The 26,941-nt window shown below is 36.5% G+C and overlaps 1 protein-coding gene across 3 annotated transcripts in view; it reads right to left on the bottom strand.

Annotated features, from left to right (window-relative positions):
- Positions 1 to 26,941, bottom strand: part of CSMD3 (CUB and Sushi multiple domains 3) — a 1,381,373-nt gene that overhangs the window by 741,447 nt on the left and 612,985 nt on the right. For all 3 annotated transcript variants that reach the window (XM_068983804.1, XM_068983805.1, XM_068983806.1), the window contains one exon: positions 9,177 to 9,301. In XM_068983804.1, coding sequence (XP_068839905.1) covers positions 9,177 to 9,301 — 125 coding nt within the window. The remainder of the gene's footprint in view (positions 1 to 9,176; positions 9,302 to 26,941) is intronic.

The raw sequence follows: 26,941 nt of genomic DNA, 5'->3' as shown, positions 1-26,941 counted from the left end.
TTGATATCAGTGGTTGGGGCAAAGACTTGGATTACTGTGATGTTGACAGATTTTCCTTCAAAATAAATGGAGATCAATCTGTTATTTTTGAGGTTACACCCAAGTATTGCTTTTAAGATTCTTTTGTTGACTATGACTGCTACTCAGTTTCTTCTAAACAATTCTTGCCCACAGTTTAGTTCAGTTTAGTTGCTCAGTGGTGTCTGACTATTTGCAACCCCATGAATCACAACACGCCAGGCCTCCATGTCCATCAAAATCTCGCGGAGTTCACTCAAACTCATGTGCATCGAGTCGGTGATGCCATCCAGCCATCTCATCTTCTGTCATCCCCTTCTCCTCCTATGCCCAATCCCTCCCAGCATCAGGGTCTGTTCCAATAAGTCAACTCTTCACATGAGGTGGCCAAAGTATTGAAGTTTCAGCTTCAGCATCACTCCTTCCAATGAACACCCAGGACTGATCTCATTTAGGATGGACTGGTTGGATCTCCTTGCAGTCGAAGGGACTCTCAAGAGTCTTCTCCAACACCACAGTTCAAACGCATCAATTCTTCAGTGCTTAGCCTTCTTCACAGTGCAACTCTCACATCCATACATGACCACTGGAAAAACCATAGCCTTGACTAGACAGACCTTTGTTGGCAAAGTAATATCTCTGCTTTTCGATAGGCTATCTTTGGTGGTAAAAACTTTCCTTCCAAGGAATAAGTGTTTTTTAATTTCATGGCTGCAGTCTCCATCTTCAGTGATTTTGGAGCCCCCCAAAATAAAGTCTGCCACTGTTTCCACTGTTTCCCCATCTATTTCCCATGAAGTGATGGGACCAGATGCCATGATCTTAATTTTCTGAATGTTGAGCTTTAAGCCAACTTTTTCACTCTCCACTTTCACTCTCATCAAGAGGTTTTTTACTTCCTCTTCACTTTCTGCCATAAGAATGGTGTCATCTGCATATCTGAAGTGACTGATATTCCTCCTGGCAATCTTGATTCCAGCTTGTGCTTCTTCCAGTCCAGAGTTTCTCATGATGTACTCTGCATAGAAGTTAAATAAGCAGGGTGACAGTATACAGCCTTGACGTACTCCTTTTCCTATTTGGAACCAGTCTGTTGTTCCATGTCCAGTTCTAACTGTTGCTTCCTGACCTGCTTATAGGTTTCTCAAGAAGCAGGTCAGGTGGTCTGGTATTCCCATCTCTCTCAGAATTTTCCACAGTTTATTGTGGTCCACACAAAGGCGTTGGCATAGCCAATAAAGCAAAAATAGCTGTTTTTCTGGAACTCCCTTGCTTTTTCTATGATCCAGTGGATGTTTGCCGTTTTATCTCTGGTTCCTCTGCCTTTGCTAAAACCAGCTTGAACATCTGGAAGTTCACAGTTCACATATTGCTAAAGCCTGTCTTGCAGAATTTTGTGCATTACTTTACTAGCATGTGAGATGAGTGTAATTGTGCGGTAGTTTGAGCATTCTTTTGCATTGCCTTTCTTTGGGATTAGAATGAAAACTGACCTTTTCCAGTCCTGTGGCCACTGCTGAGTGTTCCAAATTTGCTGGCATATTGAGTGCAGCACTTTCACAGCATCATATTTCAGGATTTGAAACAGCTCAACTGGAATTGCATCACCTTCACTAGCTTTGTTCGTAGTGATGCTTTCTAAGGCCCACTTGACTTCAAATTCCAGGATGTCTGGCTCTAGGTAAGTGATCAGACCATCGTAATTGCCTGAGTCATGAAGCTCTCTTTTGTACAGTACTTCTGTGTATTCTTTCCACCTCTTCTTAATATCTTCTACTTCTATTAGGTCCTTTGTGGACTTTAGTCCTAATGGAATCTGTTAGGTCCATTTCTGTCCTTTATTGAGCCCATCTTTGTTTTCTTCAAGAGATCTCTAGTCTTTCCCATTCTGTTGTTTTCCTTTATTTCTTTGCATTGATCACTGAGGAAGGCTTTCTTATCTCTCCTTGCTATTCTTTCGAACTCTGTATTCAGATGCTTCTATCTTTCTTTTTCTCCTCAGACAGCCATTTTTCTTTTTTGCATTTCTTTTCCATGGGAATGGTCCTGATCCCTGTCTCCTGTACAGTGTCATGAACCTCCGTCCATAGTTCATCAGCCACTCTATCAGATCTAGTCGCTTAAATCTATTTCTCACTTCCACGTAGATAAATGATCATCTCAATTAAATTCACCCATTCCTGTCCCTTTTAGTTTACTGATTCCTAAGATGTCAATATTTAATCTTGTTATCTGCTTGACCACGTCCAATTCACCTTGACTCATGGATCTAACATTCTAGTTCTCTATACAATATTGTTCTTCATGGCATCAGACACATCCAAAACTGAGTGCCATTTCTGCTTTGGTGCAGCCACTTCATCGTTTCTAGAGCTATTAGTAACTGACTTCCGTTTTTCATCAGTAGCATAGTGGACATCTTCTGATCTGGGACAGGGGGCTCATCTTCCAGTGTTATATCTTTTGCCTTTTCATCTTGTTCATGCAGTTCCTCAGTCAAGAGTACTGAAGTGCATTGCCATTTCATCCTCCACTGGACCAAATTCTGTTAGAAATCTTCACTATGACCTGTCCATCATGGACAGCCCTGCATGGCTTCACTGAGTTATGCAGGCCCTTTTGCCATGACAAGGCTGTGATCCATGAAGGGGACAACTATCAGTACCTCTATCATTTGAGGCTTGCATTTCATTCAGCCCAGGCACTAAATGCTTTCATATAGTTTACCTCATTTTATGCTCATACAAATTCTCAACTCCCTATGAAGTAGACACTGATATACTATAATGCTCCTTTTATAGACAATAAATTTGGTAATTATAAAGAAGGAAGATTATTTAAGTAGAAGGTCAGGGATTTAAACTGGAATAGTGTGTTACCTGAATTCATATTCTTGATTATTTCATTTCACTGGTTTACAGTATGAAGTTAAGAAATAACATGTAGCCTTTGAATATTCTTCATGTATAACAAAAGTAAGTTTAGGAAGGGATTAGAATGCCAGCAATATGTATGATAAATTGTAGTCAAAATTAAAAGGCGTGAGACAGATGTGGTAATGGAATTATGGAACAGTGACAGTGGTAATGGAGGTTTAATGGTACTTTCAGAGATACTTCAGATAAAGTGAAAGTGAAGTCGCTCAGTCCTGTCTGTCTCTTTGCGACCCCATGGACTGTAGCCCACCAGGCTCCTCTATCCATGGGATTCTCCAGGCAAGAGTACTGGAATGGGTTGCCATTTCCTTCTCCAGGGGATCTTCCGGACCCAGGGATCAAACCCGGGTCTCCAGTATTGAACGCAGACACTTTACCATCTGAGCCAATACTTCAGATAAGGAGTGACTAAATAAATTAGATTCACAGACCAAATTCCAGTGTGTCTTGGGGGTGGAGCTTCCCCCACAACACAAGGCATGGAGACACCAGTCAGGTGCATTACAAGTCAACACAATTCTGACACTATCTTGGAGACAGTATCAGATTCCACAGGTTAATATTCAATCTAGAATACTGTCCCCAACTCCCCACCACCCCTCCACTTCAGATGCCATTCTCAAGCCATGTTGGTACCTACACTACTACCAATCAGCTACAAACTAGAGATTCCGACAACCTTCTTCTTGGACTTCAGATACCAATCACCAGACCATGTTTATTACCTATATTTCTAATTGACTGGCTGTAAGTCAGAGAGTCCCAAGATCATCCTATTTTGGGGTTTGATTAATTTGCTAGAGCAGCTCACAAAACTCAGAGAAATATTTTACTTACTAGATGACTAACTTATTATGAAAAGAAGTAACTCAGGAATGGCTAGACAAAATAAATGCACAAGGCAAGGCTTGGGAATGGTGTTTGAAACATTCATATCATCTCCAGGTATATTACTCTCCTTAAATCTCCAAGTGTTCACCAACTTAGAAGTTCTCTGGACCCTGTCCTTTGTGGTTTTATGGGGGCTTCATTACATATACATGATTAATTAAATCACTGGCTATACATGACTGATTTAATCTTCAGCCCCTCTCTTCTTCTTAGAGGTCAGGGAGTGAAACTATATGTTGAAATAGAAAATAATCACATGGTCTGTCCTTATGGTGTTTCCTTGTTTTCAATGCCTGACTATCTCCAAATGTGGAAATAATCCTCCTCTCATCTGAATTTTGCAGAGGATTTTACCTCTCTTGTACGCAAAACAGTCTCTATGAGGTATTTATACCTTGCAAATCAATACAAAATAATATAAAAAATTTACATACCTTATATCTCATGTACTGTTTAATATGACATACCTACCTTCTATATAACTACATACCTACATTCATTAATGCTTGTGGAATCCAAAAGAAATTAATCAGTATGTTAATAAGTGAATAAACAAATAACTGGATGATTGATTGAATAAAGAAATTAAAAGGTGACTCCTTGGTTTTTACTCTACTTTTTAAAATATTTTCCCTCCCCCACTTTTGGCTTTCTTTTCTAATCTTGTCTTAATCACCTCTTCCATTATTCTCAAGAATGGCCCATACCATTGTGCCTTAAGAGAAAAAAAAAAAATCATTATTTGGGGAAGCAAAGTAAATATTGACTGAAAATTAGGCAAAAAAGTTTTCCCCAATCTATCAAGATTAACTCTCTTAAATGTTACCCAGGTAACATTGCCAATTCTCAAATGTTTCTTTGAACAACATGTAAGTCTAAAATAAATTTTCTATATACGTTCCATTCAACACATAAATCTTATTTGCATAAGCTCTAGCATTTGGGTATCTATTGCATTTCCAACAAAGGACAATTATTTCCATAACAGTAAATTGTCAAATATCTCAAATACATATTCCATTTAGGGAATAAAAATTATTGTCTGAGGTTGTGTAAAATCTATTAACATTAATTTTTGAATTGTTCTTTTTCTTTTGATTCATAATTTGCTGTTTGTGTGAATTTAAGTCCCTTTAAAAGCACAATTTCTTGATTGCTCAACCATGCAATTCATAGACAGCGCTATATTAATGACTTCTCAAAGGTGCAGTGCACTGATACTGTTATTGATGCTGCTATCTGGAAAAAAGCATATTTATTCTGTCCAAGCACCCATGAGACTTGAAAACTGTTCTTCATTCAGACTCACAGTGAATAGTCATTTTAAAACTTTAATTACTATTTCAGCATGTTTCCTCCATTACTGTTTCAACACTACAGCCAGTAACTTCTACCAGCAAATTTTTTTTCAATAAACCATACACACATGTGCCCTGCATGCAATGAGTAAAGTTGTGTATAAATGGTTAATATTTGTAGGAAATGCAATATTAAGATGAAATAATAATAATAAATGAATTTTGAACATACAAATATTATACCTTCCAACTAATGACTGATGACTATTGAGTGAAAATATATATGTATCTCTCTCTTTTTCTCTCTCTCTCTCTCTATACATATATATACACATACACACACAGATTTTGTGCCTGTATATTTACATTCATATAAATGTATCAATCATGTATCTTAGAACCAAAGAAAATATGCATACATTAATATTCAAGAAACATTTCTTGAAATTTAAGTCAATACAGAACTTTTCTTTCTACTACAGGGTTTATAAAAAATAACAAACTAATATAGTACTAGTTTTGCCTCTGAGCAATTTACCATCATAATAAATATGAATCATTATTTTTATTGAAGTGAGAGTCTTGAATGAAAAAGATGGTTTATGGTATCAATCTCACTCTAGGTAAACCTTAAATCACATGATCTGGCTATAATTTCTGTTTCTATGTGAGAGTTTGTTCCTGCATTAATCTTTTTCTTTAATCTGTCCTCTACTTTCCCATTCTTTCTTTCCATAAAAGAAATGCAAACATCCAATTTATGTAAAACTGGATGTGTGGACACCACTACGTTGAATCCTCAATTTTCACTTTTGTCCCTTATAACTGTATCTTGAGTGGAGAATATCATAAGAAATCAACTTTAAACAGCTTACTGTTCTTTCATTGTCGGGACATTGGTGAGAGTAATTACCACAATATTTATTCACTCAGTGTCCACTTTATAAAAAGCAAAGCAAAATATTTCATATCTCGAAGCCAGGAATAAGTTTGATTTTGTGGTGTCATTGTTATATTTCATAGACAGTGGCTTTCATGTAAACTTTACATTTTTTATATTTCTTTAGCAGCTGTCATATTTAACGTGTAAACCATTCTTAATCTTTTTTCTTAAAACTTAAAAGCTTTTGCACAACAAAGGAAAACATAAAAAAAAAAAAAAAAGACAACCTATACCTGGGAGAAAACATCTGTAAACTATGCAACCAGCAACAGATTAATATCCAAAATATGCGAACAGTTCATATAGCTCAATATCAAAAAGACAAACAACCCAACCAAAACATGGGCAGAAGATCTAAAAAGACACTTCACCAAAGAAGAGATACAGATGACCAGCAGGCACATGAAAAATGCCCAACATCACTAATTATTAGAGAAATTCAAGTCAAAACTTCAATAATGTATTACCTCATACCAGTCAGAACAGCCATCATCAAAAAGTCTATAAATAATAAATGCTGGAGAGAGTGTGGAGAAAAGAACCCCCACTACACTGTTGGTGAGAATGTAAGTTGCCACAGCCACCATGGAGAACAGCAGGGCACTTCCTTCAAAGGTATAAAAATAGAGTTGCCATATGATCCTAAAATCCTAGTTCTGGGCATCTATCTGGAGAAAAACAGAATTTGAACATACATCCCAAAGTTCATAACAGGACTATTTACAACAGTCAGGACATGGAAGCAACCTAAGTGTCTATTTACAGATGAAAGGATAAAGAAATATGATACATACATACAATGGAATATTGTTCAACCATAAAAAAGAATGAAATAATGTCATTTGCAGCAACGTACATGAACCTAGAGATCATCTTACTATGTTAAGAAAATCAGACAAAGACAAACACTGTATTCCACATTTAAATGTGGAATCTAAAAAACAGATACAGATTAAGTTATTTAGAAAACAGCAATAGACTCACAGACAGAAAGCAAACAAATATAGTTACCAAAATGGGTCTGGGGAGAAAGATAAATTAGGAGTTGAAATTAAAATATATATACTACTGTGTATAAAATAGATAACCAACAATGACCTACTGTATAGAACAGGGATTATACTCAATATCTTGTAACATTTTATAATGAAAGACAATGTAAAAAATAATATTTATATGTATATCTGAATCACTTTACTGTACACCTTAAACTAACACAGCATTGTAAATCAACTATATTTCAATAATTTTTTTAATGTTTTTTACCAACTTGTACAAATAAGCTTTTGTTTAGGATCATGGAACTTCCCTTAGGATCATATTTTATCTTATTTTCTCATTATCTCTGTTTCACATTATCATTCAATAGTAATAATTAAATACTATTTCATTATCTCTGAAATAATATTTTAATGTTATTTCACTATATGGAATTTTGTAAGCCTCTGATAATGAGAAAGGTAAGGAATAAACAAATAAATAAAATTACTTGAACCCCAGAAAAATCTAGGCTCTCTCTTCTTCTTACTTTGGGTTATCAATGCCAAGGGAGTAGATATAACTATTTGCTTCCACTTTACTATTTTCTATTCCCTCTCTAGTGATCTGAAATTGGACTTCTCTCCACAAACTATGACATCATTCTTAAAGACTTTGTCATTTTCTAAACATTTGAGCTTGGGAGAGTGACTGGATATCTCTGTGTCTCACAACACTCATTTCTAAAATGGAGATAATAATGCTTACTCCATTGGTTTGTTTACAGGATTTAAATGAGTCAGAGTATATGCAGTGGTTAGCACAGTGCCTGATGCATAGTAAGTGCCTAAAAAATTAAGCCTATGATGAAACTGCCTATATAATTTCACTATTCAGTTTTTTTATACTTACTAAGAGCATGACATTTTTTTTACTCTCATACACTTTAGTCTCATAGTCTCATCATCTTTAACAACTTCTTACCGCTTTCTCCTTCCATATCCAGCTAGTTGTCAAATACTTTGTCTTTTTCCTCTTACAATAGCTCTCAAATTTATCTTTTCTCTATTCACCAGAATCTGTCTGAGAGGACTCTAGAGGGTGGGGCAACTGAGTGAAAATGTTCCCTCAGGGAGAGGAAGTGCTAATGGAACTTTGAGTACTAAGACACTGCAATATGCAGAGATGCCATTATTAAAAATTACAACAGCAACAAACAAGCAACAAGAGCACCAGTAAGCCAGAATCAGGTGTTCATTTTCAAATGTAGCTAAATAAAGTTTAGAATAAAAGGGCTTCATTTAATTTATATGAAAATAATTCTTAAAAAGTCAGTATAAGTAAATCTTATCTGCAGTTACTGGTAATATGAAAACCCAGAGAATTCATTGATTTGTCTTAGTTTAAATTAACTAATTATAGAACAAGTGTTCTACCTCCACTGCCACTGACATCATGACTACTGTACATTTAAGCAATTAAAATGGCAGAGCATACAAATGGAGGTGCAATTACTGTCTGAAATTCCATATCTACATTAATGCCTATACAGGGTGAGTTATAATTTTAAAAAAGGTAAAAAGAGTTATAATTGCCTGTATTACATATTTTAATGTTCCAGTTTGTTACCGTATGATTATTAGACTGCAAACTGCTTCGGATTTGACACAGTGGTTTGCCTATTACATATTTTCAATAATATTGTCAAATATATGAGCTAAATGTTTCCTACATTACAATTCAGTTTCAATTGAAATTTATACTCAATGGAATGAATTCACACTATTAAAATACGTTGCTGCTGCTGCTAAGTCGCTTCAGTTGTGTCCGACTCTGTGCGACCCCATAGACGGCAGCCCACCAGGCTCCCTCGTCCCTGGGATTCTCCAGGCAAGAACACTGGAGTGGGTTGCCATTTCCTTCTCCAATGCATAAGAGTGAAAATTAAAGTGAAGTCACTCAGTCGTGTCCGACTCCTAGCGACCCCAGGGACTGTAGCCCAACAGGGTCCTCCGTCCATGGGATTTTCCAGGCAAGAGTACTGGAGTGGGGTGCCATTGCCTTCTCCAAAAATATGTTAAGAAAGCATTTTTATTTTAAAGACTTCATTACCTTTACACACAGGCCTGTGATCACTCCAAGCAGCAAAAACTTCAGCTATCCGTTGGCAGGTGATGCTCTTAGCACCCTGTAGGACATAATCTTCATCACAAGAGAACTGCACAGTTGATCCAAGGCTAAAATAGAGCAAAGGATTTAAAAAAACAGCATTAGAAGCATATGACATAACAATTAGGTTCCAGTTCTACTGGCTATATTGAGTAGGTGAAAAATGTCCCACAGTGACAAAAAATATTCTTTGGGGGAACCAAAATATGAAAATATGACTTATACAAACATATAATAAAATCATAAATATGAATATACTGTAAATCAACAACATGCTGATATTGGTAGGAACTGTAGAAAGCTCTCATCAAGTTTAATTATCTTCTTAGTTGTAGAAGCCAAAGCTAAACTGACTAAATTTCCCATCTGAAATACGTGGTAAATGTGAAGCAAAGAGTAGACTTCTAAACTTGAATTCCACTGCTTGTGTTCATACCACATGACAGTACTTCTTTAGCAGATATTTACATAGGTATTTACTTGTAATACTTGCAAATACTTACAGGTATTTGCCCATCCATGTATGTATATGTTATTTTTTTTTTTAAATAAACTGACCATGTATTTTCCCCCTAAAATCCTTAAACAGTAACTTACCAGTGGGAAAAAATAACAAATTCTATTTTCTTAAAATGGCTTAAATTTCTTCTAGCAATAAGTCACTGGCAGCTTCTCCACCTCATCTCTAACATAATGCCACACGTCATCAGCACCTATAGCAGCTGACAGTTTTTGCACATGCCATGCTGTTTTCTGTCTGCACTATTCTCCCTGCCCTCTGTGCCTGGAGAACATTATCTGTACCCTCTCACACAGGCAGTGCCTGAACAGCTCCTGTTCGACTTCCTGAACTTATCATGCAGGGGGATTTCATGAACACATTTGTGTTGCTAAAAGAGATCTCTGGAACAGTGTGGAGGGCAGTTTAAAAGGAAGATTAATCAGAGAAAAGTAGGCTAGTAGAACCGTAACTCAAGTAGTTTAGGTCAAGGGTTGGCAACTGTGTCCATCCTGCAGGCTAAACCTGGTCTACTGGCTGTATATATATATATACATATATATGTATATACATATATATGCTGCTGCTGCTGCTGCTAAGTCACTTCAATTGTGTCCGACTCTGTGCAACCCCATAGATGGCAGCACTATACACACAAACAAATATATACACTGTATGTATGTATATATATGTATATGTATGTATATGTATGTATGTATGTATACATAAATATATGTATATATATAAATGTATATGTAAATATATTTGTAATATTTGTACATATATATTTGTAATAATAAATATATTTGTAAATATATGTAAATATATGTATGTATAAGGTATTTATGTATATATACATATGTGTGTGTATATATATATATATAGTTCATATAAAGTGAAGTGTTTATCTTTAATATACATTTTAATGCAGATTTGTCCAAAATGTCCAAGTCCAGAGATACTGTATTCCTATAATTGAACAAAACTATCCTTGGGTAGGGCTTCCCGGATGGTGCTAGTGGTAAAGAACTCGCCTGCCAATGAAGGAGACATAAGAGGGTTAGATCCCTGGGTTGGGAGGATCCCCTGGAGGAGGGCATGCAACCCACTCCAGTATTCTTGCCTGGAGAACCCCGTGGACAGAGGAGCCTGGCAGGCTACAGACCACAGGGTCGCAAAGAGTCAGACACAACTGAAGCAACCTAGCTCGCATGCATTGGTTAATATTTTCCATCATGGCTACTTAAGTTGCTTATAATTCTGGAGAAGGAAATGGCAGTTATGTACTGAACTCTTACACATGGCACATTTATTGTATTCCAGGGACGAAAAAGAATGTAATGTGATCAAAAAAAGAATATAATGTGATTAGAGTACACAAATTAAGAGGACAGGGATATGAAATGAAGGAAGAAAAAAAAGAGACTGAGGGCAGATCATTTATAAATCAGCACACCATAGTAAGAGTTGTAACTTTTACTCTGGGAGAATTGAGGAGTAGTTATAGGACTATGAACCAAAGGAATGACATTATGAAATTTAATGTTTTAAAGTGACAAAATCATCTCTGGTTGCAGAATAAATGTTAAGAAGAAAAAGGCAGAAGTAGGAATTTGATAACAGCATGTTGGAGTAATCATGGTTCTTAGGGAGATGATATGGTGTGATCTATACTAGGGAGGTTCAGTTCAGTTGCTTAATCATGTTTGACTCTTTGTGACCCCATGAACTGCAGCATGCCAGGCCTCCCTGTCCATCACCAACTCCCAGAGTTTACTCAAACTCATGTCCATTGAGTCAGTGATGCCATCCAACTGTCGTCACCTTCTCCTCCCACCTTCAATCTTATCCCAACATCAGGGTATTCTCAAATGAGTCAGTTCTTTGCATCAGGTGGCCAAAGCACTGGAGTGTCAGTTTCAGCATCTGTCCTTCCAATGAATATTCAGGACTGATTTCCTTTAGGATGGAACAGCTGGATCTCCTTACAGTTCAAGGGACTCTTAAGAGTCTTCTCCAACCCCACAGTCCAAAAGCATCAATTTTTCAGTGCTCAGCTTTCTTTATAGTTCAACTTTCACATCCATACACCACTACTGGAAAAACCATAGCTTTGACTAGATGGACTTTGTTGGCAAAATAATGTCCCTGCTTTTTAATATGTGGTCTAGGTTGGTCATAACTTTTCTTCCAAGGAGCAAGTTTCTATTAATTTCATGGCTGCAGTCACCATCTGCAGTGTAGCAGTTAGAAATTAACGATGGTAAAACATTAAAAAAGTGACTTTAGTACAAGATCTGGCTCACAGAAGTCTGGCCCCCAGACACTTAACAAATTAAATTAATAAACTAAATTAAATATTCCATCAAGGGCACTGTATTTGTCACAGATGATTATAATATTCTAGTTTAACCAGGCTGTTCTTACTAAAAACAATATATTGCATCTTGTTTAAGTAACAAGTGTTTTAGCTTGTTTCTTTTGATTATAGAAAACTATATAGACAATTTGTTATAATAAACACTAAGTGTTTTGTTGCTATGCCTATACCAAAGACTGGCAGTGATGGTCTCTGAAGTTTCTACCTTACCCCTCACCAAAGATTAACAATTCCATTCTTTTTTCTCCAATTAATACACTGGGGGAGGTAGTTAGGAGTTGACATTAACAGTTTAAACTGCAGATTTTTCAAATCCTAACTCTTCCCTTTTTCCAGCTTTATGGCTTTGAGAAAATAATAATCTCTCTAAGCCTCAGCTTCCTTATATGTCATACTAATGATACGAAATAATATTTATAAAGTATACAATGGCAAATACATTTCAGACAATTATGTTTCTCAATCACAGAAATAGTTGTGAAAGCCATTAATTTCTTCCCCACTTTTGAAAAAAAAAGACTCTTCTTTGGACATCTGCAAGCACCTTCATCCAGGACCATAGCTATACTTTAACATATTCTAAAGCAAAAATAAAAAAGTAAAAAAAAACACAGAGAAAGCAGAAGTTAATAAAATAAGCAGTCTCTTTAGCAGAATCCAAGGGCAATAATATCCAGAAAATGGGTACCTTTAACAAATACATTTTTATTTTATGATCTGCTTTAACATTTGAGTTGAAATTAAAGAAAGTGTTACATTAAAAATATTTATGTAAAGGGAAGCAGTAAAAGAATACAACCTCTGTAATTTTCACGGCAATTTCTTTGCCACTAATGAAGATACACCTGTTTTGCCAGGTTGAATAAAACATTACAGTTTAGTAGGTTACATAATCTGATAGAACATGTTGAAATAAATGATTGAATACCACTTCAATCTGAAAATAGCAAATCACAAAGCATGTGATATACAAGAGCGTAGTTTGAAAAGCAATCATCGACCTAGCCTATGTGTAAATACTACCATATTTTTTAAAAATTATACTTATTATTGCAAAAACACATTAAAACCTCAAAACTGTCAGAAAAAGAAGATATGTGAGTTTTCAATATATATAAATGTTTCCTGTTTTAATCAAATAGCTAATATAATTTCATACAAATAGAAAAATGTGAACAACTAAAGAGATAAGGAAGAACAAATGATGGTGTCTGAGTCAAACAAGAAGATTTAAGAAATAAGAAGCAGGGGATCTTGAGAGAATGACATAACCAGTGAATTTGTAACTAAATTTTTTTTTCAGTTATTGATTTTTGGCTTATTTAAAGATCTAGATAACTTCCTGACAGAGGCAGAAATTTATCACTAAAGCAGGTGCATATTTTTTTCAAAATTACCACTATACTAGTGGAAACTATCCAAACATGAAAGATGACCTAAAAATTAAAACATCTTCAAACCATTTCTATAAAGAAAAAAAATTACTAAACATGTAGAAAATAACTATCATTAAAATGACCTCAAAAATCACTAAGATAATATGCTTTTTAGACTTTTAGCAGGGATACTACATGCCAGAATAAATGGAACTATGTCAAAGTTTTGAGGGAATATAAGTTAGAAATCTAGCATTCTATTCATACTTATTCAAACAAGTGGAATCAAAATGCCATACTTTTTTAGCTAGGCAAATATTCACAGTTTCTAGTATATATATATATGCATACAAAGTTTTTACTGCACTAGACAAAGGCTTAAAAAACAAGAAATTAACACATGATACAGTATTAGCTAAAGTACAGATTTTTTTCAAATTTCACAAAATTTTATGCTTGTGTCCATTATTTGTTTTCATAGATTATTCAAGATTTCACATTTATTTAATTGCATTGAGCAGCTTTAGCTTCATGTAACAATTTCTGATAAATTATCCTTCCATTTGTACTGTCATATATTTTTTCTAATTTTCCTTTAATGGCTGCTTAGATACACCCATCATTTAAAAGCGGACATTTAATTTCCAAAAGCATTGGGTTTTTAAAGTAGCTTTGATATTAATTTCTCATTTTGATACTAATTTCTCATTTAAATTCTCTCTTCTTTGCAATCACCCTGTCTTTTTTTCAGTCTTTTAACTTTATTAAGGCTTTCAATGACTAAGTCAAGATCTCTCCTTGTAACCAGAGAGTGTTAACAAATTTTGATCTCTTTCTGTAATGATCTTAGTGTCTGAGTGTCTCACAGCAAGATCACAAATTCAAAGTGTTCCAAATTGAACTTGCCTTTCCTGAGATCCATTTGTCTTCCTAAAATTCCAATCTTAGTAAATTCTACTACTATCTATTTAGTAATCCAAGACAGAAACATCTACACTTGCAAAGAATTTTCATTAATTAAATTATTCAATATACATTCATTGCTTATTGTAGGCCTGACAACCTCAAATGTCTTATAGATAATCAAGGCCAAAAGCTTGATCATGAATAGGTGAGTACATGCTTGCTTAAAGCCATTTATATTTTAAAAGGATTTTTTTTTTCAAATACTATGCAGAGCCAACGAAATAGAAAACTTGCTGACTATAGTTATTGCACTCTTTGGGATATGTTAGGTACTGACAAAGAGATGCAGAGAACACAATACTGAAAGAAGATATGAGACTCTCCTCTCAGAGTTCATTGACATTTAGGGGAGATAAATAGGAAAAATAAGATAAAATGTGGTACCATATAATAAGGGTGGAGACTGCTATGAAAGAAGAAAGAAAGGCACATAATAAAGGCTTGTTTAGGGGTTGAAACTTTAGCTTAATACTGAAGACTGAGCAGATATAGCCAAACAATAAATAAGAAAGCCATTTCTAGGTAAGGGATGCACAATAGAAAACTCCCAGGGGTTACAGTGATGATAGATTTTGGGAACCACAAAAGTTTTTGAACAAGAAACAACTATGGCTACAGTCTGCATATATATGTGTATGTGTGTGTGTGTGTGTGTGTGTGTGTGTGTGTGTGTGTGTGTGTATAAGTGAAAAGTTGAGGTGGGAGTGAGATGAGGAATAAAGGATTGATGATATATGAGATTAGAGAACAAAATTGAGATTAAGTTATAGAAAGCGGTTCTATACCCCGTATATCTGGCAGATTTTATCTGTTCCCTTTCAACAGTTATTCCTAACCTCTCAAACAGAACCATACCTTATTTAGGACATAGGTAGATTTTCTTGATTTTCATGACACCCCCAGGAAGTCTCATGGTTAATTTAAACCAGTTATGTATGCTGATTTCATTTTGCTAAGCGACTGGCTGTGTCAAACCTGTGTGGTGGTTTTGGTGGTTTTGTCAGACTCTTGCAACCGTGTGGTCTATAGCCAACCAGGCTCCTCTGTCCATGGGATTCTCCAGGCAAGAACACTGGAGTGGGTTGCTGTTTCCTTCTCCATCAAAGGTGCGTAGCACAACTATTTTTGGCCAATGAAATGGCTGATCAAGACTTCTCATGCTTGACAAAAATATAAGAACTCAAAAAGAGAAAAATCTTTGTCAATTTTCCTTTCTCCTTCTTTAAAAGAAGGATTGATACCTAGAGCAAGACTAATAGTGGCCATCTTGCCATCACAAGACAATCAGCACAATACTCAAAATTAACATACTAAGAATGATACAGAAAAAGGACTTAGAAACATAGAGGTTTGGTCATAAATGGCATTATTGAGAAGACAAATATATGCTTAAGGTATTTCTGGACTTCTCATTACTTGAGAAAAATGCAGGTCAGTTCAGTCACTCAGTCATGTCCAACTCTTTGCGACCCCATGAACTGCAGCACACCAGGCCTCCCTGTCCATCACCAACTCCCGGAGTTCACTCAGACTCACGTCCATCGAGTCAGTGATGCCATCCAGCCATCTCATCCTCTGTCGTCCCCTTCTCATGCCCCTAATCCCTCCCAGCATCAGGGTCTTTTCCAATGAGTCAACTCTTCTCATGAGGTGGCCAAAGTACTGGAGTTTCAGCTTTAGCTTCATTCCTTCCAAAGAAATCCCAGGGGTGATCTCCTTCAGAATGGACTGGTTGGATCTCCTTGCAGTCCAAGGGACTCTCAAGAGTCTTCTCCAACACCACAGTTCAAAAGCATCAATTCTTCGGTGCTCAGCCTTCTTCACAGTCCAACTCTCGCGTCCATACATGACTACTGGAAAAACCATAGCCTTGACTAGATGGACCTTAGTTAGAAAAGTAATGTCTCTGCTTTTGAATATACTATCTAGGTTGCTCATAACTTTTCTTCCAAGGAGTAAGCGTCTTTTAATTTCATGGCTGCAGTCACCATCTGCAGTAATTTTGGAGCCCCAAAAAAATAGTCTGCCACTGTTTCCACTGTTTCCCCATCTATTTCCCATGAAGTGATGGGACCGGATGCCATGATTTTCATTTTCTGAATGTTGAGCTTTAAGCCAACTTTTTCACTCTCCTCTTTCACTTTCATCAAGAGGCTTTTTAATTCCTCTTCACTTTCTGCCATAAGGGCGGTGTCATCTGCATATCTGAGGTTATTGATATTTCTCCTGGCAATCTTGATTCCAGCTTGTGTTTCTTCCAGTCCAGCATTTCTCATCATGCACTCTGCATAAAAGTTAAATAAGCAGGGTGACAATATACAGCCTTGACGTATTCCTTTTCCTATTTGGAACCAGTCTGTTGTTCCATGTCCAGTTCTAACTGTTGCTTCCTGACCTGCATACAGATTTCTCAAGAGGCAGGTTAGGTGGTCTGGTATTCCCATCTCTTTCAGAATTTTCCACAGTTTATTGTGATCCACACAGTCAAAGGCTTTGGCATAGTCAATAAAGCAGAAATAGATGTTTTTCTGGAACTCTCTTGCTTTTTCCATGATCCAGTGGATGTTGTCAATTTGATCTTTCATTCTTCTGCCTTTTCTAAAACCAGCTTGAACATCAGGGAGTTCACGGTTCACGTATTGCTGAAGCCTGGCTTGGAGAATTTGGAGCATTACTTTACTAGCATGTGAGATGAGTGCAATTGTGCAGTAGTTTGAGCATTCTTTTGCATTGCTTTTCTTTGGAATTGGAATGAAAACTGACCTTTTCCAGTCCTGTGGCCACTGGTGAGTTTTCCAAATTTGCTGGCATATTGAGTGCAGCACTATCACAGCATCATCTTTCAGGATTTGAAACAGCTCAACTGGAATTCCATCACCTCCACTAGCTTTGTTCATAGTGATGCTTTCTAAGGCCCACTTGACTTCACATTCCAAGATGTCTGGCTCTAGATTAGTGATCACATCATCATGATTATCTGGGTCGTGAAGATCTTTTTTGTACAGTTCTTCCGTGTATTCTTGCCACCTCTTCTTAGTATCTTCTGCTTCTTTTAGGTCCATACCATTTGCAGATTTATCTGTAGAACTGTCTTTGGGTATTTTCTTACTTGTAATAGCTTATATAAAGGAGTTTAGATGTTAGCTTAGGATAAACCATTTTGTTATTTATTTTCCACTTTTTTTTTCTGATTTAAATTTACTCAGCATTTGTGGAGAAAGGTGTAAATCATGGTGCTATCCCATCAACTGCTAATATACCCCATTCCCTCTTAGAAATCTTCTTTGTAATCTTTTTAACTAATTTATTTTCATTGAAGGATAACTGCTTTACAGAATTTTGCTGTTTTCTGTCAAACCTCAACATGAATCAGGTGTAGGTACACATATATCCCCTCCCTTTTGAAACTCCCTCCCATCTTCCTCCCCATCGCACCCCTCTAGGTTGATACAGAACCCCTGTTTGAGTTTGCTGAGCCATACAGCAAATTCCCATTGGCTATCTATTTTACATAAGGTAATGTAAGTTTCCATGTTACTCTTTCCATACATCTCACCCTCTCCTCCCCTCTCCCCATGTTCATAAGTCTATGTGTGTTATGTGTGTGTATATGTGTGTTTCTCCATTTTTGCCCTGTAAATAAATTCTTCAGGACCATTTTTCTAGATTCCGTATATATGTGTTAGAATACCATAGAATACCGTAGTATATATCTTTTTTTTTTTCTGACTCACTTCACTCTAATAGGTTCTAGGTTCATCAATATCCTTTGTAATCTTTACCAACCAACCCACTTTGTACTTTACATTCAGCAATACAAACTGTCCTTGAATATGCTGTATGGTTTAGAACTCTGGGCATATGCATATGCTCTACTCTCATTCTGATATTTTCGCTTGCTGTTCTCATCTATCTAGAAAACTTATTATTCATATCATAGTGAAGATGTCACCTCCTTTGGAAAGCTTTTCTGGTACACCTCCCTAGAACCCTCAAAGAGTAAATGACCTGTTTTTCTTTACATTTTTGCTGTTCAGTTGTTCAGTTGTGTCCAATTCTTTGCAACCCCATGGGCTATAGTATGCCAGGTTCCCTGTTCTTCATCACCTACCAGAGCTTGCTCAAATTCATGTCCATTGAGTCAGTGATGCCATCTAACCATATCATCCTCTGTCATCCATTTCTCCTCCTGCCTTCAATCTTTCCCAGCATTCGGGTTTTTTCTAATGAATCAGCTCTTCACATCAAGTGGCCAAAGAATTGGAGCTTCAGCTTCAGCATCAGTCATTCTAATGAATATTCAGAGTTGATTTCCTTCAGGATTGACTGGTTTGATCTCCTTGCAGTCCAAGGGACTCTCAAGAGTCTTCCTCGACACCACAGTTTGAAAGGATCAATTTTTCGGTACTCAATTTCTTTATATTCCAAATCTCACATCCACACATGACTACTGGAAAAACTGCAGCTTTGACTAGACAGACCTTTGTTGGGAAAGTAATGTCTCTGCTTTTTAATATGCTCACTCAGTTTTTCATAGCTTTTCTTCCACGGAGCAAGTGTCTTTTAATTTCATGGCTGTAGTCAATATCTGCAGTGATTTTGGAGCCCCAAAATAAAATCTCACAGTTTCCAGTGTTTCCCCATCTATTTGCCATGAAGTGATGGGACCAGATACCATGATCTTAGTTTCCTGAATGTTGAGTTTTGAACCAGCTTTTTCACTCTCCTCTTTCAGCATCATCAAGAGGCTCTGTAGTTCCTCTTTGCTTTCTGCCATTAGGGTAGTATCCTCTGCCTATCTGAGGTTATTGATATTTCTCCTGGCAACGTTGATCCAATATTGTGATTTATCTTTCAGTTACCTGCTAGTACCTGTGAATGGTGAAAATCAGCAATATGCCTAGGAAACTGAGCCTGTAAGGTTCATTCCCTAACTCTCCGGCATGAAGGAAACATCTAGGAATAGACTTGAGAGTAATAAGGCCAAGGATCAGCACAAAGATAGTAAACAAATGAAGAAACAAACAAAATAGTATCAGACAACAAGTATTAGGTAGAAATGATAGAATGATATAATGAGAACTGTGTGGAGGTGTCAGAAAATGACTAGAGAGTTTATATTTAATCTGACATCTATTATGAGACACTTACTCCTATAGAGATTTGACAGAAAGGGTCTCAAGTAGGAAAAAATGTTTCAGAAACAGAAAAAGAGACTAGTTTGGATGGCTGGATCAGATTGAGAGGTGGGAAGTATGATCCAAAGTTAGCTCAATGAGAGAGAAACAGAACAGGTTCTAAAACAATTGCTTTTATAATGTAATTTTTCATTCTATGTGCAAGAGGGAAGTTGTTGGAGGATTTCCAACAGAGAAGTGACGTGATTTGATCTATGTTTTTAAAAGATCATTTTGGCTGCTGTGTGGTAAATGCATCATAGATAAAATGGTAGTAGAAGGATCATTCATGGTTGGATTGATGGTTTGAGGGAGACATGATAGTGATTTGAAAATTAGGAAGGTTCCAACTGAAATAGAGAGTACTGGATATTTTTAGAATACCTTTGAAACTGGAATCAAAAGTATTTCCTGACAAGTTGGTTATGGAGGAATATACTTAAAAGTCGTTAATATCTCTACAAAGAACCTCTTATAAGGAGAATGCTAATTTAGTCTATGGCACTGCTAAGTCTTCTTTCATATTTCTACATTTGGTTTATCAATCAGTTGATAGATCTTTTCCTTCTTCCTACTCCAAATCTCCTGCCTCACTTTGGTTATTCATCTTGTTTAACCTAAAATTTTTCTCATTACTCAGATATCTTTTTGTTTTATTTCCTCTTCTGTCTTATTCTCATTTCATTACTCTAAGAGTATCTCATATTACATAATTAGAATTATAATCCCTTTTTCACTCTTTCCAAGTCACACAGTATTTCCATCATAACAAGTCTTAAAAAAATAAGCTATATATACTTAATGAAGCTGCAATTTTCTCTATAAAAAGGTAGAATACTAAATCTGAGTAGCTGTTCAAATGCAGCATGAGAAAGCCTGACAATACAATAGTGAATTTTATATTTATGCTCTTCTTGTCATTAATGGTGACACTATATATTTTTTTAAATTTCTTTTATATTGGAGCATAGTTGATTGAAAATATTGTGTTAGTTTCATTTGTACAACAAAGCAGTTCCATTACACATTTACATGTGTCTATTCTTTTTGAAATTATTTTCACATTTAGATTATTACAGAATATTGAGCAACATCTCCTGTGCTATTTGTTGTTGTTGTTGTTCAGCTGCTAAATCATATCTGACTCTTTGTGATCCGCACGGACTGCAGTAGCACACCATGCTCCTCTGTCCTTCATTATCTCCCAGAGTTTGCTCATATATTATGTTAGTTATTTATTCTAAATATAGTAGTATGTACATGTCAATCCCAAATTCCCAATATATCCCTCCCCCCACAGGTCTGCCCCGGCCTGGTAGTCACTGATTTGTACTCTAAGCCTGTGACTCCATCTTGTAAACAACTTTTTTTTTTTTTTCAGATTTCACATATAAGCAATATCATATGATACTTGTTTTTTTCTTTCTGACTTCTCAGTATGATTTCCACCATGGATGGACATGGCATTATTTCATCATTTTTAATGGCTGAGTAATACTCCATTATATATACACCATATCTTTATCCATTCATCTGTCCATGGACATTTATGATTTTCTCATATTTGTCAATTGTAAACAATGTTGTGATGAAAACTACAGTGCATATATCCGTTCAAGCCATGTTTTTCTCCAGATATATTCTGAGGAGTGGGATTCCTAGATCATATGGTAGCTAAATTTTAAGTTTCTTAAGGAACCTCCCTACTGTTCTTCACAGTGGCTATACCAATTTACATTCCCACCAACAGTGTAAGAGGGTTCCCTTTTCTCCATAGTCTCTCCAACATTTTATTATTTGATAATTTTTGAAGATGGCCATTTGAATTGATATGAGATGACATTTTTTTTGTAATTCTGATTTGTAATTTTGATTCCCAAGAGTTGGACATGACTGAGTGACTGAACTGAACTGAATGTTCCCTCTATACACACTTTCTGAATTCTTTTTACCATAAATGGGTGCCGAATTAATCAAAAGATTTTCCTGCATCTATTGAGATGACCATATGGTTTTAATTCTTCAATTTCTTGATATAGTGTATCACACTGATTTGAAGATATTAAAAATTTCTTAATAAAGTTACACTTGATCATGGTATCAGTTCAGTTCAGTCTCTCAGTGGTGTCCAACTCTTTGTGATCCCAAAAACTGAAGCACACCAGGCTTCCCTGTCTATCACCAACTCCTGGAGTTTACCCAAACTCAAGTCCATTGAGTCAGTGATGACATCCAGCCATCTCATCCTCTGTCATCCCCTTCTCCTCCCGCCTTCAATCTTTCCCAGCATCAGGGTCTTTTCAAATGAGGCAGTTCTTCGCATCAGGTGTCCAAAGTATTGGAGCTTCAGCTTCAGCATAATTCCTTCCAATGAATATTCAGGACTGATTTTCTTTAGGATTGACTGGTTTGATCTTCTTGCAGTCCAAGGGACTCTCAAGAGTCTTCTCTAACACCACAGTTCATCAGCATCAATTCTTTGGTGCTCAGCTTTTGTTACTATCTCACTCTCACATCTAGACATGACTACTAGAAAAACCATAGATTTGACTAGACAGACGCTTGCTGGCAAAAGTCTGTCTGCTCTGCTTCTTAATATGCTGTCTAGGTTGGTCATAGCTTTTCTTCCAAGGAGCAAGTGTCTTTTAATTTCATGGCTGCAATCAGCATCTGCAGTGATTTTGGAGCCCAAGAAAATAAAGTCTGCCACTGTTGCCATTGTTTCCCCATGTATTTGCTATGAAGTGATTGGACCAGGTGCCATGATCTTACTTTTTTGAATGTTGAGTTTTAAGCCAACTTTTTCACCCTCCTCTTTCACTTTCATCAAGAGGCTCTTTAGTTCTTCTTCACTTTCTGCCATAAGGGTGGTGTCATCTGCATATCTGAGGTTATGCATGGTATATGATCTTTTTAATCTATTGATGGTCTATGACCATTTTAACCTATTGATGGATTCAGATTGCTAGTATTTTGTTACTAGTAATTTGTTTGCTAGTGTTTGAGGATTTTTGCATCTATATTTATCAGTGATACTGGTGTGTAAATTTCTTTCTTTGCGGTATCTGGATCTGATTATGGTATCAGGGTGATGATGATCTCATAGAATGTGTTTGGGAGTATTCCTTCCTCTACAATTATTTGGAAGAGTTTCAGAATAGTAAGTATTAACTCTTCTTTAAATGTTTGATAGAATTTTCCTCTGAATCTGTCAGGTCCTGGACTTTTATTGGTTAAGAGTTTTTAAAACAGCTTCAATTTCATTACTTGTGACTGGCCTGTTATTTTCTATTTCTTCCTAGTTCAGTCTTGTGATATTGTATCTACTAAGAATTTGTAGATTATCCATTTTATTGGCATAGAGTTCTTATGATCCTCTATATTTCTTTTATAGCTGTTGTAATTTATCCTTTTTCATTTCTAGTCTTATTGATTTCAGCACTTTCCCTTGTTCTCTTGATAAGTCTGGCTAAAGATTTATCAACATTTTTTTTAACCTTTTAAAAGAACCAGCTTTTGGTTTCATATATCTTTTCTGTTGTTTTCATTTCTCTTCATTTATTTCTCCTCAGATCTTTATGATTTCTTTCTACTTTGTGTTTTCTTTGTTCTTTCTCTATTTGCTTTAGGTGTGACATTAGGCTTGTTATTCATGTTTTTTGTTTGTTTCCTGAGGTAAACTGTATTGCTATAAACTTCCCTCTTAAAACTGCTTTTGCTGTGTCCCATAGGTTTTAGATTTCAGTTCTTTAATTTTCATTTGACTCTAGGTAGTTTTTGTTTTCCTTTTTTATTTCATCAGTTTTCCATTTGTTTTTAGTAGCCTATTATTTAGCTTCCATGTGTTTGTAATTTTTACTTTTTTAAATAATTTATTTTGCTGATATATTTTTGGATGTGCTGGACTTGTTGCTATGTGTACTTTTCTCTAGTTGCAGTAAGTGGGGGCTACACTCTAGTTGTACTGCACAGGCTTCTCATTGTGGGGGCTTTGTGGAGCACAAGAGCTAGGGGATGTAGCTGTGGTACATGGGTTCAGTAGTTGTGGCTCCTGGTCTCTAGAGCACAGACTCAGTAGTTGTGGCTCATGGGCTTAGTTGCTCTGAGGTATGGGGGATCTTCCCGGACCAGAAATCGAACCTGTGTCTCCTGCATTTGCAGGCAGATTCTTTACCATTGAGCCACCATGGAAGTTGTTGCTGTTGTTCATTTTTATTTTTCTTGTTGATGCTTTCTAATCCCATACTGTGGTTGGAAAACATGCTTGATATGATTTCAATTTTCTTGATTAGAGTGTGATGCTCACTTTAGAGCCCAGCATGTGATTAATCCTGGAGAATGTCCCAGATGCTCCTGAGAAGAATGTGTATGCTGCTTCTTTTGGATGGAAAGCTCTACGTATCAATTAAGTCTATCTGGTATAATGTGTCATTTAAAGCCTGGTTTCTTTATTGATCTTTTGTCTGGATGATCTGTCCATTGATGAAAGTGAGGTGTAAAGTCCTCTACTATTATTGTGTCACTGTCAATTTCTCCTGTTATGGCTGATATTAATAGTATTGGTTTATTTGCTGGAGTGCTCCCACGTTGGGTGCATATATACATTCAATGATAAAAATTGTTATATCTTCTTCTTGGATTTATCCCTTGATCATTATGTACTGTCCTTTTTGTCTTTTGTAACAGTCTTTATTTTAAAGTCTATTTTGTCTGATATGATTATTGCCATTACAGCTTACTCTTGATTTCCATTTGCAGGGAATACCTTTTTCCATTCCCTCACTTTCAGTCTGTATGTGTCCCTAGATCTGAAGCAGGTCTCTCAAAAAGAATATATAATATATGGATTCTATTTTCCTAGCTGCTCAACCAGTCTATATCTTTTGAATGGAGTATTTAATCCATTTACATTTAAGGAAATTACTGACACATATATTCTTACTGCCATTTTCTTAAAGATTTTCAATTTGTTTTTGTAGATCTTTTTTCTATCCTTCCTCTTTTGTTCTCTTCTCTTGTGACTTGTTGACTAACTTTAGTGTTGTGTTTGGATTTCTTTTTCTTTCTTTTGTATCTGTTGTAGATTTTTAGTCTGCAGTTACCTTGAGGTTTTGATATAATATTTCTTTAATTTGTTGTCATCTTAATTTCAAATGCATTTACAATGCCCTGCATTTGTGCTACCCTCTTATCAAAGTGCTGGTTTTGACATCATATTTGTGTGCAGATGATTTCCTTCCTTAACTGTATGTTTGCCTTTATTGGTGAGCTTTTCCATTTATAATTTTCTTGTTTCTAGCAGTTGACTTTTCTTTTCCACTTAGAGAAGTTTCTTCATCATTCGTTGCAAAGCTGCTCTGGTGGTGAATTCTCTTAGCTTTTGCTTGTCTGTAAAGTTTTTTATTTCTCTGTTGAATCTGAATGAAAGTCTTGCCGGGGAGAGTATTCTCAGCTGTAAGTTTTTCCCTTTCACCATTTTAAATATATTGTGCCACTCGTTTCTGACCTGCAGAATTTCTGTTGCAAAATCAGCTAATAACCTTACACAAATTTCTTTGTATGTTATTTATTGCTTTATCCTTGTTGCTTTTAATATCTTTTCTTTGTCTTTATCAGTTTGATTACTCTTGATTTTTGGTGTGTTCCTCCTTGGGTTTATCTTGATTGGGACTGTCTGCACTTCCTGGATTGGGTAACATTACAGTGATTTACAGCATTCTATCTTTCAGCTCACTTATTCATTCTTCTGCCTTAGTTACTGTATTGATTCCTGCCAGTGTATTTTTCTTTTGAATTATATTACTCATTTCCATTTGTTCTTTAGTTTTTATAGATAAAACATTTCTTTATTTAACATTTCTTAATGTCTTCTCAACCTGTGCTTCCATTATCTTCCAAAATCTTGGATGATCTTCACTATCATTACTCTGAATTTTTTTTCCAATAGATCTCCTATTTTCACTTCACTCACTTGTTCTCTGGGGTTGTATCTTGCTTCTTCATCTGGGACATATTCCTCTGCTGTCTCTAACCTTCTGAGATTGTGGTTTCCATTTCATAGGCTGAAGATTGTGCTTCTTGCATCTGCTATCTGCCCTCTGGTGAGTGAAGCTAAGAGGCTTGTGCTGGTTTCTCAATGGGAAGGCCTGGTTCCTGCCAACTGGTGGGTGGAGCTGAGTCTTGTGACTTTGGTGGGCAGGTTCATATTCATCAAGATTCTAAGCAGCCTGTCTGTTGATGGGTGGAGCTGTGTTTCCATCCTGTTGGTTTTCTGGCCTGAGGAATCCCAGAACTGGAACCTACAGACTGTTGGGTGGGGCTAGGTCTTGAAATTTAAATGAAAGCCTCCAGGAGGGCTTGAATCATTGAGTGCTCTCCAGAACTGCTGCTGAGAATGTCTATGTCCCTGAAGTGAGCCACAGCCACCCCAGTCCTCCAAAGGAGACCCTGTGGGTCTGGCCCAATCTCTTATGAGGTTACTGCATTTTTCTCTGGTTCCTGGTGTGCCTGGGACTTTGTGGAGGTCTGTTTCTATTTCCCTCAAACTTGTGAAAATCCTGAGATAAAACCCTGCTGGTCTTCAAAGTGAAATTCTTCAGTATCTCAGCAGTAAATTATCCACCTGAAATGCAAGAGATGTTGGTTCAATCCCTGGGTCAGGAAGATCTCCAAAAGAAGGAAATGGCAATCCACTCAAGTATTCTTGCCTGGAAAATCCCATGGACAGAGGAGCCTGTCAAGCTACAGTCCATAGTGTTGCAAAAGAGTTGGGCACAACTTAGCGACTAAACATACATATGTTACTAGCATGTGAAATAAGAGCAACTGAACAGTAGTTTGAACATTCTTTGGTATTGTCCTTATTTAAGATTGGAAAGAAAACTGACCTTTTTCCAGTACTGTGGCCATTGCTGAGTATTCAATATTTGATGACATATTGAATGCAGCAATTAAGCAGCAGCATCGTTTAGGATTTTAAATAGATTAGCTGGAATTCCATCACTTCCACTAGCATTGCTGCTGCTGCTGCTAAGTCGCTTCAGTCATGTCTGACTCTGTGCGACCCCACAGATAGCAGCCCACCAGGCTCCCCAGTCCCTGGGATTCTCTAGGCAAGAATACTGGAGTGGGTTGCCATTTCCTTCTCCAATGCATGAAAGTGAAAAGTGAAAGTGAGGTCGCTCAGTCGTGTCCGACTCTTAGCGACCCCATGGACTGCAGCCCACCAGCCTCCTCCATCCATGGGATTTTCCAGGCAAGAGTACTGGAGGATTAGGTCATAGTAATGCTTCCTAAGACCTACTTGACTT

This window comes from Capricornis sumatraensis, chromosome 11 (assembly GCF_032405125.1).
Source record: "Capricornis sumatraensis isolate serow.1 chromosome 11, serow.2, whole genome shotgun sequence".
NCBI lineage: Eukaryota > Metazoa > Chordata > Mammalia > Artiodactyla > Bovidae > Capricornis > Capricornis sumatraensis.
Note: the sequence above shows the minus strand (reverse complement) of the source record. Positions and strands in the feature narration are given on the sequence as shown.